Source organism: Physella acuta, unplaced genomic scaffold, assembly GCF_028476545.2.
Source record: "Physella acuta isolate Inbredline_101_S28 unplaced genomic scaffold, ASM2847654v3 ptg000752l, whole genome shotgun sequence".
Taxonomy (NCBI): Eukaryota; Metazoa; Mollusca; class Gastropoda; family Physidae; genus Physella; species Physella acuta.
The window spans coordinates 28,928-48,059 of NW_026732270.1; the positions used below are offsets into that span (position 1 = coordinate 28,928).

Consider the following 19,132-nt stretch of genomic DNA (forward strand, 5'->3'; position numbering starts at 1 on the left):
CCCCCCCCCCCGAAGAAAGTTTACCACCCCCCCCCCGAAAATTTCAAGTCCCCCCCCCCCCCCCGGAGAAAAAAGTCTGGAAGAAACACTGGCCACGGCAGTGTGCGATATGCCCCGAGCTATCCTGGGACTTTTAACCAGCGGCAACTAGCTGGGAGGGGCACGCTAGTATAAAATAAGAGTTCAAAAAAGTTTGAGCTCCCCCCGCCCCCCTTTCTCCCCCAAAATACGTCTACGCTGCAGATATTTTGAATTACGTAATAAGTATTTTTTTTTTTTCAGTTTCAGACCAGGGGCTAGATCTACATTTTCTTATAAAATCATAAATAAAACAACAGGATTTGTAATTGTAATAACATTTGTATTGACAGTTCCTTATAATTAAAACATTGTCGCAATCATTCTTCGCGGGGAGGGTATTCTTGGAATGAACGACGCTATATTATGTACGCTTGTTTAGAATTAGGTCAATGCAACAAATCAATAGACTAGGCGTAGGTTTAGCACTGAAGCATTGGAGTTAGAAATCTTTGACTACAGAAGCTGAGCCAACGAAACGAACTAAATTTTCTAGATTTGTTAGCAGAGCAATGTCGGAAAACGAATGCTCATCGGCGTCTAAAAAACGCTGCGGAGTGACCAGTAGTTACCCAAATCAATGTGACAAGAAATCGAAACCTGATATGTAAGTCCATATTTTAAAAAAAATTAAAGGTTATTGATGATCTACTACTCCACTACTACTCTACTACACACGGACACTAAACTAACACTGGAAAAGTTTTTAATATATTAGATAATATTACAGAACATTGACCTACTTTATTTTAAATCTAAATTTATGGCTCACTTATTTAAAGTTGTATTCATAAGATAATATATTTATTATTATTGTACATGTCTAGTAAGTCATAAAAATTGCGAATCATAAACAAATATCTTTAAAATTTAAACCGAAACGACAAAATGTTGAAAACATAAACATGCCGGCCCGATTACTCATTAAGTATTCACAGTTTTAAGGTGAAAAGTTCAGCGATCGTACCAATTTTATAAAGGGTGATTAAATTATGTATTTTTTTTAGAAAATAGATTTTTTAATCGGCAAAAAAGGTATACCCTTTTAAATTGAACTGTAGTTTTAAACACCAAAATGTTTAATCAAAGAAATTGATTTATAAAAATATAAGGCATGAAAACTATATATTTCAATTATATTTTATGAAGCTTATCCTCCTTAATTCAGACTAGTCCAATGTATTGTGGTATAAATTAAGCCGTGAACGCGTGTCAGATCCTTTCTGAGTTGATAGGGTTTTACTCTTAAGGCTGTGAAAAGAATAATGGCACAGTGAGTGAGATGAGAGACCTCTTAACGTATTTTTATCCAAATAAAAAAAAAATACACTCTTGGCCTTGAGTTTGAAACATACATTGAACATTGATACAATGGAAACTTTATTTTTTAGGCTAGTCCTGTTGGTAGACCTGTAGAACCTTTAGAGATCAGAGACATTCAGAATAGGCCTAGACAAAAAATCTAGGCTTGCTATAGTTACATATAGTATAGATAGTATAGTATAGACTACCTAATAAGTAATAAAGAAGAGAGGGAGTAGCCAACTTGCATATAGATCTCAATAACACAAAAGACAATAGTATATTAAGTAATAATAATATATTATGCTAATCTATGTATTAAATATAGTTAGGCCTATCTAGATCTAGTTGTACTTCATATTCATAGCCATAGGACATAGGAAGTAGCCTAAATAGTAAATACTCAATAAATACTATCATTCAAGCTGTATCCTTAGGACTGAATTAATAGGCCAGTTTAATATGCCTGGATCTATCTGTATGAAGATCAGTGTCTACATGATACATCATATAATTTTCTTATTTTAACTTTATTAATATTAGTTGGTGTTGCAACAACATATTGTCATTATTATTATTATATTATTAGTTTATAAATTTACCGTTTCTATAATCATCAGAGAAGGCATTATCCTGGGATATGGTAATCCTCTACTTGACATTTCTGTTCAAACTGACACAGAATATTTAAACAAGTAAGATTTTTCTTCTTAGAAATTTTTAATGTAACTATTTGTTTCCTTTCTTAGACACATCACAGTCAGAATGTTGCCTTTCTTTGACACATCACAGTCAGAATATTGCTTATCTATCCAGCCATATACATAAAAACTCTGTTTCAGATGATATAGCACACTGTAGTGTAGTATATCTAATACTAGACTAATACTTACTACTTAAACTATCTTTTTCTTTAAGCTGTAACTCCAAAACTGATACCATAAAAAAAATTACTAGGCCTAAATACTGTAATTGGATGCTTAGCTCTAGTTTTTTTTTTTTTTTTTTTTTATGGGATCAGGTTTAACATTAAAAAATCTTATTTCTATTACGCTTAATGAAATAATTTAGTTGGCCTTTAAAATCCTTTAAAAATTTTTCCTGTTAGATATGACTTGAAAGCTGACAATGCTATCCTGGCTGAAGACAAGCACAAACCAATGTAAGTTTTAAATACTAGTTTTATACCTAATATGATTATATATTATATAATGTTAAACTTATCAGAATTAGACCTGCCACTTTTAAAGGTCAATTGGAAAGTTTCTGTTTACCTGTATGCTTTAATAAGATAAACAATTAACAGGTATGCAGAGTTGGTAGAAAAATACAAAGATGTTGAATTTGTGCCAGGTGGAGCTACTTTAAACGTAATGAGAGTTGCACAGGTAATGTATAAAATGCATTCTCTTTTAAGTGTCATCGATTTAGTGATGACATTCACAAAAAACTGAATTATTGACCTCCAGTCAAAGACTTCTACTTTGGACAAAACTCCTTGTATATTGATTAGTATAAGTCTGTTTATTTGAAATTTAAAGTGTATCTCTGAAATTTATCACAGCTTGTCTCCCCTTTCCATAATGACATATCATAAAAGGGGGACCCCTTACAATTTAAGAGAAGAAAAACTTCATTATTTGATTCTTAAATTATACTCTAATGCTTTTCTTGTGGTTAAATTTTTATAGTTTTTAAATGGCAATCGACAGGATTGGTACTCTGAATTTAGGCATGGCTGTTGTACAGTTTTTGCTGGTATTAACATCCCTGTCCTGACCCCAACACAGTTATTTCAAAACAAAATTAATACAATTTGGAAATGCCCTGCCACCATTCATCAAAGTACTCAGTTTTATTTTAAAGGTAGAAAATTATCCGGACCATCTAAACAAAAAAGAATTTCTAATTTTTCAGAAATTATTAAAAGTTCCCAAGGCAACATCTTTTCTAGGATGTATAGCCCACGACAAATTCGGAGAAATTCTCACCAAAGCTGCACAGGATGCAGGTGTCAATGTCAAATTTCAGTACACAGATAAAGAGCCTACTGGAACATGTGCAGTTATTTGCACAGATAAAAACAGGTGAATTTTTTTTCTTGAATTTTGAGACAATGATGATCTTTCTTTAATATTGAGATACATTTTATAACCAAAGCATTTTGTAATAGTAAGCTAATTTATTAGCAATAGATGGTTGCTTCATTGGTGTTGCAATTTAACATAGAAACCAATTTATAAGTATAATTATAATTTTTGTTTTCGTTATTTTTTATTGTATTAGTCACAAAGTACACACATGTTTTGAGTACTTATTTCTGTTGTTTTTATTTTCTTAGGTCCCTTGTAGCAAATTTAGCTGCAGCCAATTGTTTTACAGAAGATCACCTCGATGATCCCGATATCTGGGCAACTGTGGAGTCTGCCAAGTATTTTTACTTTGCTGTAAGTTTGTTTTAGGTTACAGCTTTTATTTTCTCCCCTTGGCCAGTGAATCTAGAAGATTCTTCTCAGATTTGGACTTTTTGTGCTTGTCTTGATCGCTGTTAAGGTCTTGATATCTTCATCATTTTCTGAATTACAGTTTTTTTTAAAAAAAGTTAATAGTTATTCATTCAGGATATTTGCACAAATTAATCTCCATCAAACTTTTATCTAGGGGTTTCCTTTGACAGTGTGCCCAGCAGCTATGCTCAGAATTGCCAAACATGCTGCACAAAACAACAAAGTTGTGTCAATGAACATGTCTGCTCCATTTCTCTGCAACTTTTTCAAAGACCCAATGCTTCAATTGTTACCCTACACTGACTATTGGTTTGGTAATGAATCGGTGAGACTCTTTTTTTTCAATTCAAACTTTAATTAATTAAATCTTTGTTTTGTAACAAAATTGTTATACTATATCTTGTATATATTTACAGGAATGCTTAGCGTTTGCTGAAGCTAATAAGTTAGAAGTGAGTATGAATTAGTACTGATTTTAAGTTTTTTCCCAAGTTACACTTTAATTTAAACTTTACCTCTGTGAGAACTGAAGGTTTTTAATTTGGCTTCTGGTGATTTTTCCAGACAACAAATATAGAAGAAATCGCCAAAAAGATTGCAGGTTGGGATAAAGTCAACAAGTCAACTCCTAGAACTGTTGTAATCACACAAGGAAAGGATCCTGCTATATCTGTTGTAGGTAAGTTGTGGTGTAATGAACAGTTTGATATAGTTCATTTTTTCCCATTCAATTTATAACAATACTACTATGTGTAGAAATAGTTTTGCATGTTTTACAAGTTCTTCTTTTTAAAATGCAAGATGTGATATTGGTAACAGCATTACTACTCACTGGAGTATGTTACTCACTGAGCCTTACTTTTGTATTCATTTTATTTTTGTTCAGCTAGAGTAACAAATATTATGAATTGCATGTCATCAATTTAGGCAGATGATGTGTGAAATAATTTTTTTTTACTTATTACACAATTTATCTTATATTTGTCAGTTTTCACTAGATATTTGAGAATTACACATTTACTATTTGTTGATTTACATTGTATTAATGATTTTATTTTCACAATAGATGGTAAGGTAAAAGAATATCCTGTGATATTAATCAACCAAGAAGACATTGTGGACTCAAACGGTGCAGGGGACGCTTTTGTCGGAGGTACTTGCTTTAGTCCAAAACTACGCACCTAGATACTTATCTTTCTAGTTAGGATCCTAGACTTTAAAATACATATATATTTTATTGGTGGTTGCTACTTTTTTTTATAGCTAAAGTAAACCCCACATGATTTCCTGTACATAATTGAAAAATTGACCTATAGATGTTTACATAATGAAATTAATACCTTTTTATTTTTTAACTAAAAGCTTTTCTTTCTGTTAAAGGGTTTTTAGCAAAACTGGTTGAAGGTGGTTCTCTGGATGAGTGTGTGGCCAGTGGACACCAAGTTGCTAATTTGATCCTACAGAGTACAGGCTGCACTTTCCCTGAGAACAAGCTCATCAATTAATTCCTCTCATGTTGATAATGACATTCAAATTGTTCAGCACTTCACTATGGTTAAGACTACTATATATGTAACTTTGGGCAAAGATGCTTTTATTTTTTCCTGGGATCAAATATTTTAATGCTTCAAATTTAGCATAAAAAATGTATTAAAAAATATATTCTTTTAGTAGAATGAGAAGCAAAATTTTAAAATTTAATGGCCAGTAGTGTTAAACCTAACTGATGATTATGTACTAAAAATCAAGTGATTTTTTTTTTTTTTTGCTGACTAATACTCAAGTCATGAGGCATTACTTAACTTAGACATTATGTGCATACAATCCTAGAATCTATGTTGATTTTCAAATGTTGCTTTTTTACCATACAATTTTACAACTGGGCATGTGGCATTTCTCTCGTACAAATTGCCATTCAATATCAGCCTATTTTAATTTTAACAAATTTAAAATCAAATTTTGATGTAGCCAGAACTCATTGGTGACAAATTATTTAATCAGAAGTCTCATTTAAGTAAATAATTTTGTTGTTGCTTTAGTGCAATTTTTTAATATGGTTATTTTATTTTATTTAAGAACTCTCTGGTCTGGTTTAGAAAGTAGAATATCTTACTTCTATTTTTTTTATTCCCATGCCATTTAATACACTTCTATTATTTGTTACAAATATTGTTAAAAAAATGTAGATTTAAAAGGTTTTTTTTGTAAACAATATACTTATCCAGTCACAAGCAATAAGCAATCTTTCTTAATTTTTTAAAATTGCATTTTACACATAATCAACAGTTGTTGGCAATAATTGTGCCTTTAAAAGAAAACTTACAAACAAGAATTTAAATCAACGTGAAAGGTTATGTTGTATATTCCAGCACCACATACTATTATTATCTCATTTATTTTAGTTATTGCTTGAATCCTTCAAACAGCATTTTTTATATCCTAGCAGCTCATATTGTAACCATAATACAAGAAACGAAACAACTCTCAAAATCCATGAGCTTTCTGGACAAGGAATGATTTTTAAAAAGATAAATTACTAGAGGTGTGTTTAAAACTGGAATGTTATATTTGAAAAAATGCATTTTATTTTGAATACTGTGTTGATTTTTAAATGATGGTTGTATAAATTTGTTATATCCTTTTTGGTTGCTGTGTAATTTTTATTTTGTATGTAACACTATCAGACCAACCGTGTTCCTACTAGCTGATAATCTAAAAGATCTCACTGAACATTTAAATACATCCCATTTGTTGAAAGTTAGAACTTTGTTAGCGTTAGTGGGATTGTAATGGGGGTCCCTGTGCCCTTCAGGTCATTGTGTTAAGATGGTCTAAAAATAATGTAGTTTTGATTAATTATTGAATTATTGTTATATTTTAATATATTTTTTAGTGTATAATGAAACAATAAAGTGACATTTTTAAAAAAAGGCATATTTGAAGTTTAACGAATACTTCCCGTTGTGTTGTCATCTGAATTTTTAAGCTTGCCAAACTAAAATCACTGAAAGAGCCTTAAAATGTTTTCTTCATGTTGGCTCATTAAAATGGCGATTAGTAGGATTAGGGAAGAAAAGGCAAAAAAATTATTGGGAAGAAAATAGTTAAGCCAAGTTAATTCTTACCCACTGAACCATCATATTCTCATACAGTTGAGTTACTCCAAAAGCGTTGGCTTTAAGATAAAAACACTTTCCATGGAAGGGGAGTGGCTGGTTAACTTAAAGTTAGATAATGTATAATCTCAAGTTGTTAAATACAAGCTTAACATAAAACCAGGCCTGCAGTACACGTTATAGCCTCTAACCAAACATTTTACTCTTCATTCTGTTTCACCAGTGTTTACTTTGTTTCGCCAGTTGTCCTAAATCACAAGGTTATTCTAAATCTTACTCCTTGTATGTTATAATGGGCCAATGGCTTAGATGAATGTTGTCTGTCAATAGTTGTCTAAATTTGAACCATTATTGAGTTGGCTAGTATTAATTTTTTTCAAAATTAAATTGAATGCTTTATTGGCGCAAAACGACTCCCTCCATGCCTTAGATCTAAACACTAGCTTTTTTGTTTGGGATTGTGCACATATTACATAAGGGTAACGAGTGATTTATCATGTTATATTGTTTTATATGGGATAGGCGGTGGTAAAGACTCCTATTATAACACCGCCTTTGGTTTTCTTTATTATTTCGCAACTATTTCTTGCATGAAGGACGATTCCGCTGGCTTACAGTATACTGAGTATACCTGTTGTAAAAAAAAAAGCCTGTTTAAAATAGAATACATAGGGTCGGAAAAATAGAGAGCTTACAGACGGACGGTAGAATGTAATCCCCTCCCCACCTAAACACCCCCTTGTGTACGCCACTTCAGACACGCGAAAGATACTCGTCCCCATACAATTTCAGAATGTTATGTTTAATTTTTCTTAGAACCAACTATACTGCCGGTATATCAAACAGCGTAGCGTGTAATTTCACTTCAGCCAAATCAATTTTAAAAAATACACAAATAGCATCTGAACACACGCACGCGAGCTTTGCTTAAAAAGAAATGACTTTCAAATTTTAAAAACTTTTTCTCTTAAAAAAGCCAATCTTTTACTTTTAAACAAACAATGTACCGCTTTCTCCCCGCCCACATACACAGCATCCAGTACAGTTTTTGTGTTACTTCACAAAGCCGCTCTTGATGACACACACACTTGGTGAACTGTGGCCCAGAAAAAAGTTGTGACACAGCTCATTGATTGTGTTGATAGGCCCACAGCTCCGACACGATACTGTGAGCTAGGTCATACTGCCGGTGTATCTTATAGAAATGACAGGTATGTTAAGTTAAATTTATGTCCAATAATAAATATTATTTTAAATGTTTTAGTAAGAAGGAAAATGTACAATAATAGAATAGTCTTAGCATCGATGATTTTCAAAAAGATTATTAACCGATGCTTATTTCATAAAGATCTAGATCAGTTGGAGAATCGCAGTTTCATTTATTTATAGATCATTATTCATTGAACGAATTAAATTTGCCTATGACCTAGCTGTTAATTCGGCATATAATTATAATAGAAGTTAGACACATCCTGAAGCAAAGGTAAACACGCAGGCTATATTTTTGTAGTCATGATTGTCCTATTTCATGACCTTTAACCCAGGGATTCTCACAATTAGTCAGTTCATTGAACACAATGTGAAAACCACATTCATTATTTGAAATAAAAACTCATAAGGCCTAAGTTAAAATTTTGATTATAGACACTACAGTTGGTAAGATAAGTATACATGTTTTACCATAATTATAGACCCAGGCCTAGTATAGTTGCATCCTTTGGAGGACCTCGGTCAAATAAGCTGTTTTCAATTATCATTCTGATTAAGCTATCGATTACTATTCAGTTCTAACAAAAAATGGTACGTCAGAAGTGACAAAGCATTAACCGTTAAATTTTAAGATAACTAATTGGATGAATACCTGGTTTTTTTTTAAAGTTTGGTGCATAGTTATCAGGAATATTAGTGAACAGTATTTCTTCCAGACTTTTTTCTCCGGGAGGGGGGGGGGGGGCACTTGAAATTTTTGGGGGGTGGGGGGCGGTAGACTTTCTTTCTAACTCTTTTAGTGAAAGTAAATAAGCACTACCTAATTGGGGAAAAGAAAGAACAGGGGTTTTTCTAAGGGAGGTTGAAGCAGATGGTCTTTTTCGTGTGACGATAGGGGGTGGGGTGGGCAGAGGCGTAGCTAGGGTAGGGCGGGGAGGGCGGCCGCCCCGGGCGCCGACCCTAGGGGGGGCGCCAAAAGGGGTAGAAAAAAATTATCAAAGTTCATTTTAAGCTGCAGTTTTGAATTATAAACAAAGTAAAGAAATTTAACGGCTGAGAGCCTTTGCATACTGATTTAACTGTTTTCTACCTTGATTGTGTAACTGTAAAACGTATATCCTTAAGAAATAGTGACCGGAAAAACCGCTTTCCAGCTTTCCTAGATGGGGGGGGGCGCTTTTTCGAAGACTAAAATCGGAAAATTTCACACCAGATTAAGGAATAAATAAACGATATCACTCAGAAAAGAAACCCATTGAACTAAAGCGCATTTTACGATTGTGTAACATTAAAACAAGAGTTAGTGACGTTTAAAATCCGCTCTACCATTTTTGTCCAAGATGGTTGGGGGGGGGGGGGGCGCTTTTTACCAACAAAAACCGCAGGATTTGTACTGGATCGCTTACTAGATAACTCTTTTAACACTTAGAAAAGAAATCAATTGTGTAATGTACGATTTCACTACCCAGTTTTGATGAGTAATAACGCGACTAGTTCTTTAAACGATTCTTACGATTATCTCAACTTCATCGTGAGAGATCAGATACTTTTACTTGATTTGCATTACATCTTGCCCGAATCACTGTATTAAAGAGAAATCAATATCACGGATCCTTGAATCGCTATCCGATCAGTAAAATAGCTGACTGTCGGAGCGTGTGGTGGAAAGCGACGCTCTTTGCCTAAATTTTAAGAGAGAAGAAAATTAGTATATTGTACTAATTATTACTTTGTTCAACTTAACTGATAATTCAAAATTGTAATATAGGCCTACAATTATCGAAATTGTTCTAAAGATACGACCAAAAGTATTTTAACTAAGGCTTGCACATTCTACAAAATACACTTTTAAGCAGTGGTTCTTAACTTTTGGAGTACCGAACCCCACCAGTTTCATAAGTGCAATCATCGAACCCTTCTTAATAGTTGTATCGTCCACACAGACAAAATCCGATCGTGAATCATAAAAAGACTGTGCTAAACGAATTAGCACCGCTACAATTTTAATTTTTTTCTGGCATTACTAATCATCATTTTTAAAGAATAATGCATCTTAACGGGAATTTTATTGGCGTCGAGTGAAGTTTTAGGGAACGACAATCAGCGTAATTTGTTAATTTTATTCTAGACTGTCGCACAGACATACACACACACGTATATATATATATATATATATATATATATATATATATATATATATATATATATATATATGGGGGGCGCCAAACTGAAAGTTCGCCCCGGGCGCCGGGAGGGGTCGCTACGCCTCTGGGGGTGGGTTACTTGACTTAGTCCTCTTTGCTCCTTCTTATGGGACATAGGGCCACCACTTTTTTCTTCGATCCCCGGCTATTAATTTTGCAATCTCACAAGACATCCCGCTGGCTTCATTTCTTCGAGAAGAGTCCGCCTCTAGGTCTGTCTTGGGCGCACTTTTTTCTGCTTTCCCTGGGGGTTCCACTCAAGCGCTTGGCGTGTTACATCTGTGTGAGCCATTCGCAGCGAGTGTCCCACCCAGCGCCACTTCCTCCTTATTTGCACTGTCATAATTTCTCCTTAATTTCAAATCTGTCTAAAGTCAAAGGCAATTGTTCATGAAGGTCTGTATCTTCAATGTGCTTGCCTTGGAGACTCCATGTCTCTGCTCCATATAGCAAAACTGCCTTGACATTTGAGTTGTGTTGGAGATGGCTGAATTTTTCCATATGGGTCGCATAACTGTGAAAGCGCAGCGGGCTCTATTAATTCTAGTATGTCCTCCTCTGTGCCTCCCGATATGCTGATCTTGCTACCAAGGTAGACAAACTCTTCCACATCATTTACATGTCTTCCGTCTATTGTCACTGGGGCCTCCTGGTTATTGTTGATTCTCATTAACGCCCGCCACCCAAAAAAAAAACCATAAAAAATGATATGAAATTTATACTTAAGTTTTGAACCCAAACTCTAGAGGGGGATAAGTTTTTATGACAAGCGTTTAAATATTCAAATGAAATGTCTAGACATAGAAGTAGGCAAAAGGTGGCGAGGCTTAATTTTCGCATTAGTGGCGGGGCTTATCTGGAATAGATCCCCACAAACCATAACCAGGATAGCTTTAACTTTTAAAAGAGCTAATCACATATAGGCGAATTTTTGTCCATTCTGTAATGCTGCCAATTCCAAAACTCTACAAACGTTTTATTATTCTACCACCAGAAGCCAGACCAAACCTGACCTACGTTGTCGCAGTGGCTGCGGGCGCAGGACTGGTGACCTTAGGCCTCTACTGGTTGAGGAAACATTGCACATCGTGTAAGAACCTGCCTATCAACCCGTCCATCAGGAAAAATGAAGCCAAAGTCAGTGACGTGTTTGACATCGAAGATTTATTAAAAACCATTGAACCTGGAGGGAAAATTAGCTTGTGCCGGTGCTGGAGGTCAAAAAAGGTAACAAATTTTTTTTTTTTTGCTTCACTTTAGTGCAAGTATAAAATAACGGCATTTATTAGGCATGTTCAAATTATCTTTCAAACCTCTAGTGTAATTAAATATAGTAAAGAGCCACTCGTATATTTAAGGCTCAACTGATAAAAATGCCAAGGAGACAGATAAAACAATCAGCTTAGATAAGACTGAGACACTATTTAACCCTGTTGTATAATTTAAGGTTCATTATTATACAGCTAGAAAAAATATAGTGCTTGGTTTATTACTTTTTGAATTGACTTTAAACCTCATGTTATAAATGCATTAATGAGTTTATCTCAAGATTTGGGACTGTAATGGTTTCATGTGCATAGGGGGGTAATCCATAAATGAATTCACTTTTTCTTTTGACGATTTTTACCTCCCCCACACGTCGTCACAAAAGCCAGACCCCACCCCCTAAAATGACGTCACACCTCAGCCTACAACCCCCCTCAAAATTGCAGTTGCATTTTTTAAAAACATCGATATGTTTCCAAAATCTTGTCTGAGCTCGGTCAAAATAGAGTATTTTAATCAATTCCTATACTATTTATTAAAACAGTTTTCTAAAACTCGAAATAACGTCAAAAATTCGTTTTCTAACATTGCTTTTTTTTAATGCAAAAGTGACATAACGCCATCTACTCCCCCCTCACAAAGTCGCAAAATTACGGTTCGCCCCTTCATCCTACGAGTGTGACGTCATTTATGGACGACCCCATAATGGTTTGTAATCATGTCATAACTGGCCACCACATCAATATTTACCCATTCCAGTTTCCTTTCAATCCTATGTCATGATAATTTTAACTGACAAACTTTTTTCCCCCCCAGTGGCCATACTGTGATGGAGTCCATAAAGAACACAACAAATGTTCTGGTGACAATGTGGGACCAGTGAACATAGTGAGAAAAAAGGCTGCTGACAGTTGATTCTTAGTTAGCTTAGATTAAAATAACTAGCAATATTAATTTTTTTTTTTGTAAATATTTAACATTACATTGTATACATGTTTAGATTTAGATGGATATTTATTAATTAAAAATACATCTTGTCACTTGTTTAAGATTTTTTTTTACACGAATAAAAATTACTTTTCTGTTAAAATAATTGCTTTTGCTTTCTCTTTGCTGCATTTTATCCACCTTGCAATAATCTTTATAGTTGGCTAAAAATAAAAAAACTTTTGAATACTTTAAGGAGTATCAAATTTTTATTTACATGCTAAATATGGATATTTTAACTGAGCCCCTTTAACAAGAATGTTGAGTAGTATTTATCTGAACATTGACAAAACATTATGTTGAGATCTAGCTTCTGGTCTCCTAAAGTCAAAGGTTACAAATGTGGGGCAAAACAATCCATATAAAAGTTACAACTGGCACATGTAAAACTATAAATACCCAATCCTATACATCATATAAAGAATCACACTAGCTACAAAATTCTAAGGCACATATATCTAACACTAAAGTGCTGAAATAAGAACATACTACCAAACTCCTGTGTGATCTTAGTGAAATTACCCATAGTGTAAAAAATTATTGGTTTAAAAAAATGTCACAACGATGGATTCTCAAATGGATATTACACTTTCAAAGGAATAGCTTTGTGCATAGAACTTGAATTTAAATAATACATAACATGCTAACACACTTACTGTTGAACAATTACCTACAACAATTTCACTTTACATTAACATCAGCATTTAATAATTGTGCTTTAATAACTAAGCTAAAAATTAAATTGTTTAAATGTGAATCATAACATTGAGCAAACTGCACAAGCCATCTGATTAACCAATCATGTGGAGATACAAAATAAACCATTTCTTTTAAACAAAATATGAAAATTAAGGAACAAAGTAAAAATTAAGAAAGGTATGTTGAAAACTGAAATCTAAAAAAACTAAAATCTTTCTGTTTGTAAAACATACTCATACTAGTTTCATGAACAATTCACTAGTAGGTTTGTTCTGTTCTATAATGTCTAAAGAAATGATCATCACAACATTCTGTACTATTACAAATGTGGCAGGAAACTGAATGATTATGAGCTACATTTCTCCTTCTTAAAACACAAAGGACCAACATTGTCTCCTGTTTCCTGATTGTAAGCATTGTGAGATCCATCGCACATAGGGAACTGAAACAAAACATTTTACAATATTATTCAAGGGATTTGCAGATTATTTTAGACATGTTATATTTTACAACTTTTAATCATCAGATAACACTTATTTTTAGCCCACAGCTCCTCATGTTATATAATACTAAATGACTTTTATGACAACCTATCCAACCAATGAATGGCAAACAATTAGAATAAGTGAAAGTATAGAATTAAAAAAATTTAAGAACCGATAGCAAAGCCATTGAGCTAAAACAAAATTATTTCTTATGCCAAATGTGTCAACTTGTAACTTTGATTATTAAAAAAAAAGAATCAAAGGCTCTATTCCACAAAATAAGAAACCACTACCCCACAGCCCCTTCATATTGTAGCCCTAAGCTCATACAACCAAGTTTTAAAGTTGCAGGAGTTTTTAAGTAGGATAAAGATTAATTCATGACAGTTGTAAAACTGTACCTAATTAGATATAGCAGTTTAAAAAAGTCTTTACTTTTTTAAAGTATTTTTTAAAACTACTGGAATTCTAAATGACCTAAAAGATGATTAGAATAACCTGTGAATAAACAAATTATATAGTCCCTTTGAAACTCATGCACACCATTTCACTACATCAGAAATATGGAAATAGATCTTTTTCTTGAAGAAAATGGTTAAGAACAAAAAGCGGGGGTTCAGATAATGATTTGTTTACAACCCTCATGAACCATAAAAAAAAGTACCTTTTTTGATCTCCAGCAGCGGCAGTAGCAAGCATTGTCACCAACATCTTCCACGTTTACGGAGGTTACAACTTTATCTTTAGACTTGTCAATGCCAGGGTTGATCTTAGAGGGTGGCTTGTTAGATGAACGAAAACATTGCCATGCAACATACAGACCCAATGCAATGGTGGTAATTACTGGAATGTAGCTGACATCTCTACCTGTTAAAAATCAAAACTTATGTATTAAAAACAGTAAAAATGCATACACAACATTACAGTGCTTCAGTTGATTAAAAAAAAGAAATTTCCCTGCTTATGTGGTCATCCATTTATAAATATAATGAGGAGGAAGAGAAGATAGAAAAATGAAGGAGGTTTTATGTACATATAGATGTCAACATGTTGTTCATATATGCTACATAAACATAAAATGTTTATAAATCTAAATATATGTAGTGTATACATGTTTTTTTGTGTAAGTTCAGCTGAACGGTTTATTCAATTATTTAAAACAAAAGTTTTTGACATTTCTACTCATGTCCATGCACATCAACTTTGATCCCCCCAACATCATTTATGAACTACCAATTATTGTTAGTTGTATTGTTAAAGTTAGTTAGACCTTTAAAATGTTTGATCCTCACTAATGATTATATTACATTTGGCTACATTTACGTGTCCAAAACAATAGGTTACTGAAGTTGGATGATTTTAGATACCGATGTCTGATAATAGACTCTTCCATAAAATAGGTGTGTTGGGTTGTTAGTAGTGTTGTAATCTGGACTAATTTTATGGTTTGAAATTAGGGTTAGGCGTATGGTAGGACTAGGGTTGGGGACAGGGGGCATTAACATTAGCCAACCATGTGTGTATTTAATTAACTACCAGTAACCTAACACCCCTTTTTTAAAAAAGATTCTATAATCTGACTAAAATTCCCCCCCCCCCCCCCCCCCCCCCCAAAGTTTTTATAATCACATTTTTGAATATATTGTTTTGGCCTTATATTTTATAGTCCTTATGTTTGAGAGTCAAACCTGTTATCTTCAATTAATTATTTACTTTTTCTACTTAATGTTTTTGTGTTTCAGTTGTGTTTATACTAGATAGTTTATAATAAAATACGCTGAACTGGAGGTGAACAGTACAGGAATCTGTAATCTATCGTTTTAGGTACGTAAAATTGCCCGCGACTAGTAATGTGAAAAACAGCTGACTCCTTAAATTTTAATAATTATTTCACATTTTGAGGAGGATTTATGTTTTGAAAAATACAAAAATGTTTCCTTGTTTGATTTATGTACCTGTTTTTAAAAAAATTGAATTAAAACTTTTCAGTAATAAATGAAGACTAGCGATATTTCCAACAGATGCAACCATGCTCATTTACTATAGCAGCCATCGTGTTTATTTTTTAAAATTGTAAACTTATAGCGCAAGATTCAGGGGAAGCCACTCTAACTTACAGATGGCAGCTTTTTATATAGCAAATCCTGCTCGCAAACACTGCTGTTTAAAGTTAATTTCTTGCCTATATTTATATATTTAGTATTTAGCTATTGATTTAGATTTATTTTTCATTTATCTATAATATTTGACACAAATATATCACAATATAGTATAGTATATACTTCTATTAAAGCCTTGACAATGAGGTAGAATCTAACTTTTTCGTACATTAATAGCCGCAGGCGATTTTAAAATTACCCAGGAATCTGCAATGATTAGTAATAGTAGAAGACAATAAAAATAAGGCCGATGCTAGCCGGAATAAAATACGCATGCGCAATGGAGAGAAACTACGACTTGCCTTTGCGGCGATGTTTTCGATTGGTACTGCGCATGCGTGTGTTTACAACCGCAGAACCCTAACACCAACCCTATGGCCTAATCCTACCCCTAACCCTCATTCTAGCCCTAACCCTAGCCATAGGTCACTGCGCATGCGCAGAGCTATCTTTTGCCAACTAAGTGGAGACGTTGGGGAGAAAAATCTTCTTCCGAGTAGTCACTTCTTCGTAAAAATAAATACTAAATTTAAATTAAAAATGGAGTTTCTAGATCTATCTAGATCTACCATACTTAATGGGAGGCGAGCGAGTTGACGAGATTCCGTCCCCAATGTTGTTGACATGGAATAAAAACGTGCTTTTTAGATTTAGACCGTAAAAAAAAAAAAAAAATAAAAACTTAAGCCTAAAATTAATTTAGAAATTTTATATTTTTAGAATAATGCTATAAAAGTTGCAAATCCAGAGAACTTGAAAATAATTTGTTGAGTTTAAGGGCTACATTTCTATTTATTTTCATCAAGCCTAAGTTATAACCGGATGTTTCACTTTCGTAAGACAAATATTGATTGGCTGTACAGTAACTTAGTGATCGATAACTATTTGTTTACAAAACTTTGCAGATCAAGTTTTTAAATAATAATGCAAATTTAAAACCCCATGACCTAGTTTTCTATTTATTGTACAATAAAATCAATGGCGGCCTATCCAATAGCAGGATGCCATTGTTTATGTCGCCATTACACGTGAAAACCAAATTGTTTTTGCTTTTTTTTAAATTTTTATTTAGTTACCGAAAATATTATAAACATCAAATACATCCAATCTTTAGTAAAGTCCGAAAAAAACCAGATAGACAGGATTTTATAACCATATTAATTGTAACTACGCTGTGCATGATTTTTAAATGAATTTATACACCTCTCAAATATCTTTGAGAGTTTTTCTCGCTCGTGTCCATTGTCGACAGTGAACAGAGTACATAGGCAATATATATTCTTGCTATCTAGAGTCTAGATCTAGTAGACATTCATCACACTGTTGTTATTGCTTATTGTATTATTATTCGTGTTGAAGTTGTTGAAACAGCCTGACAGCAAGTACTTGATTTTTTGATGATTCAAATCAATCAGATCAGATGGCTGGGCGATTGGATTGTGTGATTGTTTTAATTAAAATAATCTAATGTAGAGTTAGACTAGAACTAATTAAAATTTACCTCCAATTTCCAAACCCATTTTACTTTCATTGAACTATTATAATCTCAGAAAAAGTAACTAGATTTACAGATTTAATGTAAATTCGGCTTTTATAAAACGTCTTTGACTTTTCTTTCAGTTATTCAATGTTTTGAAAGTCATATGCCAGATTTATTTCCACTTCCACGAATTCTATGCCAAAAAAAAAAACGGCCACTAAGTCTACTAAAAACATATTTGAAACAAATTTGTTATAGGACCAGACCTAATTAAAATGCTCTTAAGTAACATTGTTAATCATTGATGAATCCCTAATGTTTATAATTCCTGTTAGGCCCATTAAAAAAATAATATAATAGGCCTACAACAGCAAGCCCGTTTTTCAAGGGGGGGGGGGATTAATATTTCAACATAATATTTTAGGTCAATGATATGTTTTGAAGTTTAATCTAGACATACTTTTTTATAACAAAATGGTTAAATGTTAGCTTTTTCTTTTTAAACTATTCCTAACTACCATACCCTAAATCTTACCTGTAAATTAAAAGAAATAAGAAATCGTGATCATACTCTCCTTCCTGGCAGTAAACTTATTAAATACGCAGTTTGATACAGCCCCTACACAAGAATGAAGAAACACAAATTAGGAAAAAGAATAAAAAACTCCCACCCTTCTCAAATAAACAAGCAACACCCTAGTTCAGGGTTCGGCAACCTTTTGAGGCGGAAGAGCCAAAAATTAAAATTTACATGATTTCCCAGTTTTCAAAGAGCCACTAACAATATTTTGTTTTCAACATTATGGTTTTTGATTAAGATTAGATAAATAGATTTAAAATAAATGGGTTTAAGTATGAAACAAAATTCATATAAACACATACACATTTTTTCGCACAAAACATAAGTATTTTAGCCAGCTCTGCTAGGATAATAAAATCAAAATTATACAACTATAGCACTATCCCTACCCAATTTAGAAGCTAATAACTAACTAACGGTAGACTTTCTTCGGGGCGGACACTGTTAAAAGTATATATTTTCTATATAAATTATATAAATTTCATTTCCCGAAGAGATGCCTGGAAGAAACTCTGCTAACAAATTCATCTATCGCACCCTAAGTGAAATCGCTTTTAACTCTGATACTAACTTTACATTATATGAAAATTTATGATGTAACGTTGTTACCACACAAAAAAAAAAAAAAAAAACCCAAGGAAAACAAAAATAAACAGATAACTTTTGTAATGAGAAACAAAAATAAAACACGCACTTCCCTCCAGAGCCGGCGTTAGGGGTACGCGGGGCATATGGCCAACCATCCGCGCGGGGGCCTTATATTTTTCCATTGGTGTTTAAAACATGTACAGTGAGGCATTTTTTTTCTCAACGCGAATTAATATTTTAACGATATATATGGTATTTTAAGCTGCTTATCGATGTCGTATTAACATAAAGACACTGATTAACAAATAATTTGTTTACTTAGAAGTGCTTTTGAAACGTTGCTTGTTTATGTTAAGGCTTTTTGTTTTGAAGAATAAAAAAAATAAAACAGATATAAAGTTCGAGACACGCATTTAAGAGACGATGAACGTCAGCTTCATACCTGATTTTTTACATTAATGTTTATTTATGA

The 19,132-nt window shown here is 33.2% G+C and overlaps 3 protein-coding genes across 4 annotated transcripts; 2 read left to right on the top strand and 1 right to left on the bottom strand.

Annotated features, from left to right (window-relative positions):
* The first annotated feature begins 529 nt into the window (after positions 1-529).
* LOC131950318 (uncharacterized) lies at positions 530-6,562 on the top strand. 2 transcript variants are annotated; one of them, XM_059312424.1, is made up of 11 exons: positions 530-685; positions 2,001-2,075; positions 2,489-2,542; positions 2,687-2,768; positions 3,298-3,467; positions 3,722-3,827; positions 4,042-4,212; positions 4,304-4,339; positions 4,452-4,566; positions 4,954-5,040; positions 5,268-6,562. In XM_059312424.1, exons 1-11 carry the CDS (start codon positions 591-593, stop codon positions 5,390-5,392), a joined length of 1,116 nt encoding a protein of 371 aa, XP_059168407.1. In that variant the 5' UTR covers positions 530-590; the 3' UTR covers positions 5,393-6,562. The 2 variants fall into 2 exon arrangements, with proteins under 2 accessions (XP_059168407.1, XP_059168408.1); XM_059312425.1 differs by lacking the exon at positions 530-685 and adding an exon at positions 1,285-1,351.
* A 1,563-nt stretch (positions 6,563-8,125) lies between these two features.
* On the top strand, positions 8,126-12,631 carry LOC131950316 (CDGSH iron-sulfur domain-containing protein 2 homolog). Its single transcript, XM_059312422.1, has 3 exons — positions 8,126-8,214; positions 11,411-11,643; positions 12,499-12,631. Exons 1-3 carry the CDS (start codon positions 8,208-8,210, stop codon positions 12,595-12,597), a joined length of 339 nt encoding a protein of 112 aa, XP_059168405.1. The 5' UTR covers positions 8,126-8,207; the 3' UTR covers positions 12,598-12,631.
* LOC131950317 (CDGSH iron-sulfur domain-containing protein 1-like) lies at positions 12,495-17,671 on the bottom strand. The gene is made up of 3 exons (XM_059312423.1): positions 17,514-17,671; positions 14,518-14,720; positions 12,495-13,810 (listed from the first exon to the last, which is right to left on the bottom strand). The coding sequence occupies exons 1-3, from the start codon at positions 17,530-17,532 to the stop codon at positions 13,715-13,717; spliced, it is 318 nt and encodes a 105-aa protein (XP_059168406.1). The 5' UTR covers positions 17,533-17,671; the 3' UTR covers positions 12,495-13,714.
* Between the last annotated feature and the right edge of the window lie 1,461 nt (positions 17,672-19,132).

Excerpts from the sequence above, each read along its gene's own strand:
- LOC131950318 (XM_059312424.1), top strand. The coding sequence starts at position 591 with ATGTCGGAAAACGAATGCTCATCGGCGTCTAAAAAACGCTGCGGAGTG. Across the intron at positions 3,828-4,041 it reads CCAAGTATTTTTACTTTGCT|GGGTTTCCTTTGACAGTGTG; the intron begins GTAAGTTTGTTT and ends ACTTTTATCTAG. Across the intron at positions 4,340-4,451 it reads CTGAAGCTAATAAGTTAGAA|ACAACAAATATAGAAGAAAT; the intron begins GTGAGTATGAAT and ends TGATTTTTCCAG.
- LOC131950316 (XM_059312422.1), top strand. Across the intron at positions 11,644-12,498 it reads GGTGCTGGAGGTCAAAAAAG|TGGCCATACTGTGATGGAGT; the intron begins GTAACAAATTTT and ends TTTCCCCCCCAG.
- LOC131950317 (XM_059312423.1), bottom strand. Across the intron at positions 13,811-14,517 it reads GCTGCTGGAGATCAAAAAAG|TTCCCTATGTGCGATGGATC; the intron begins GTACTTTTTTTT and ends GTTTTGTTTCAG.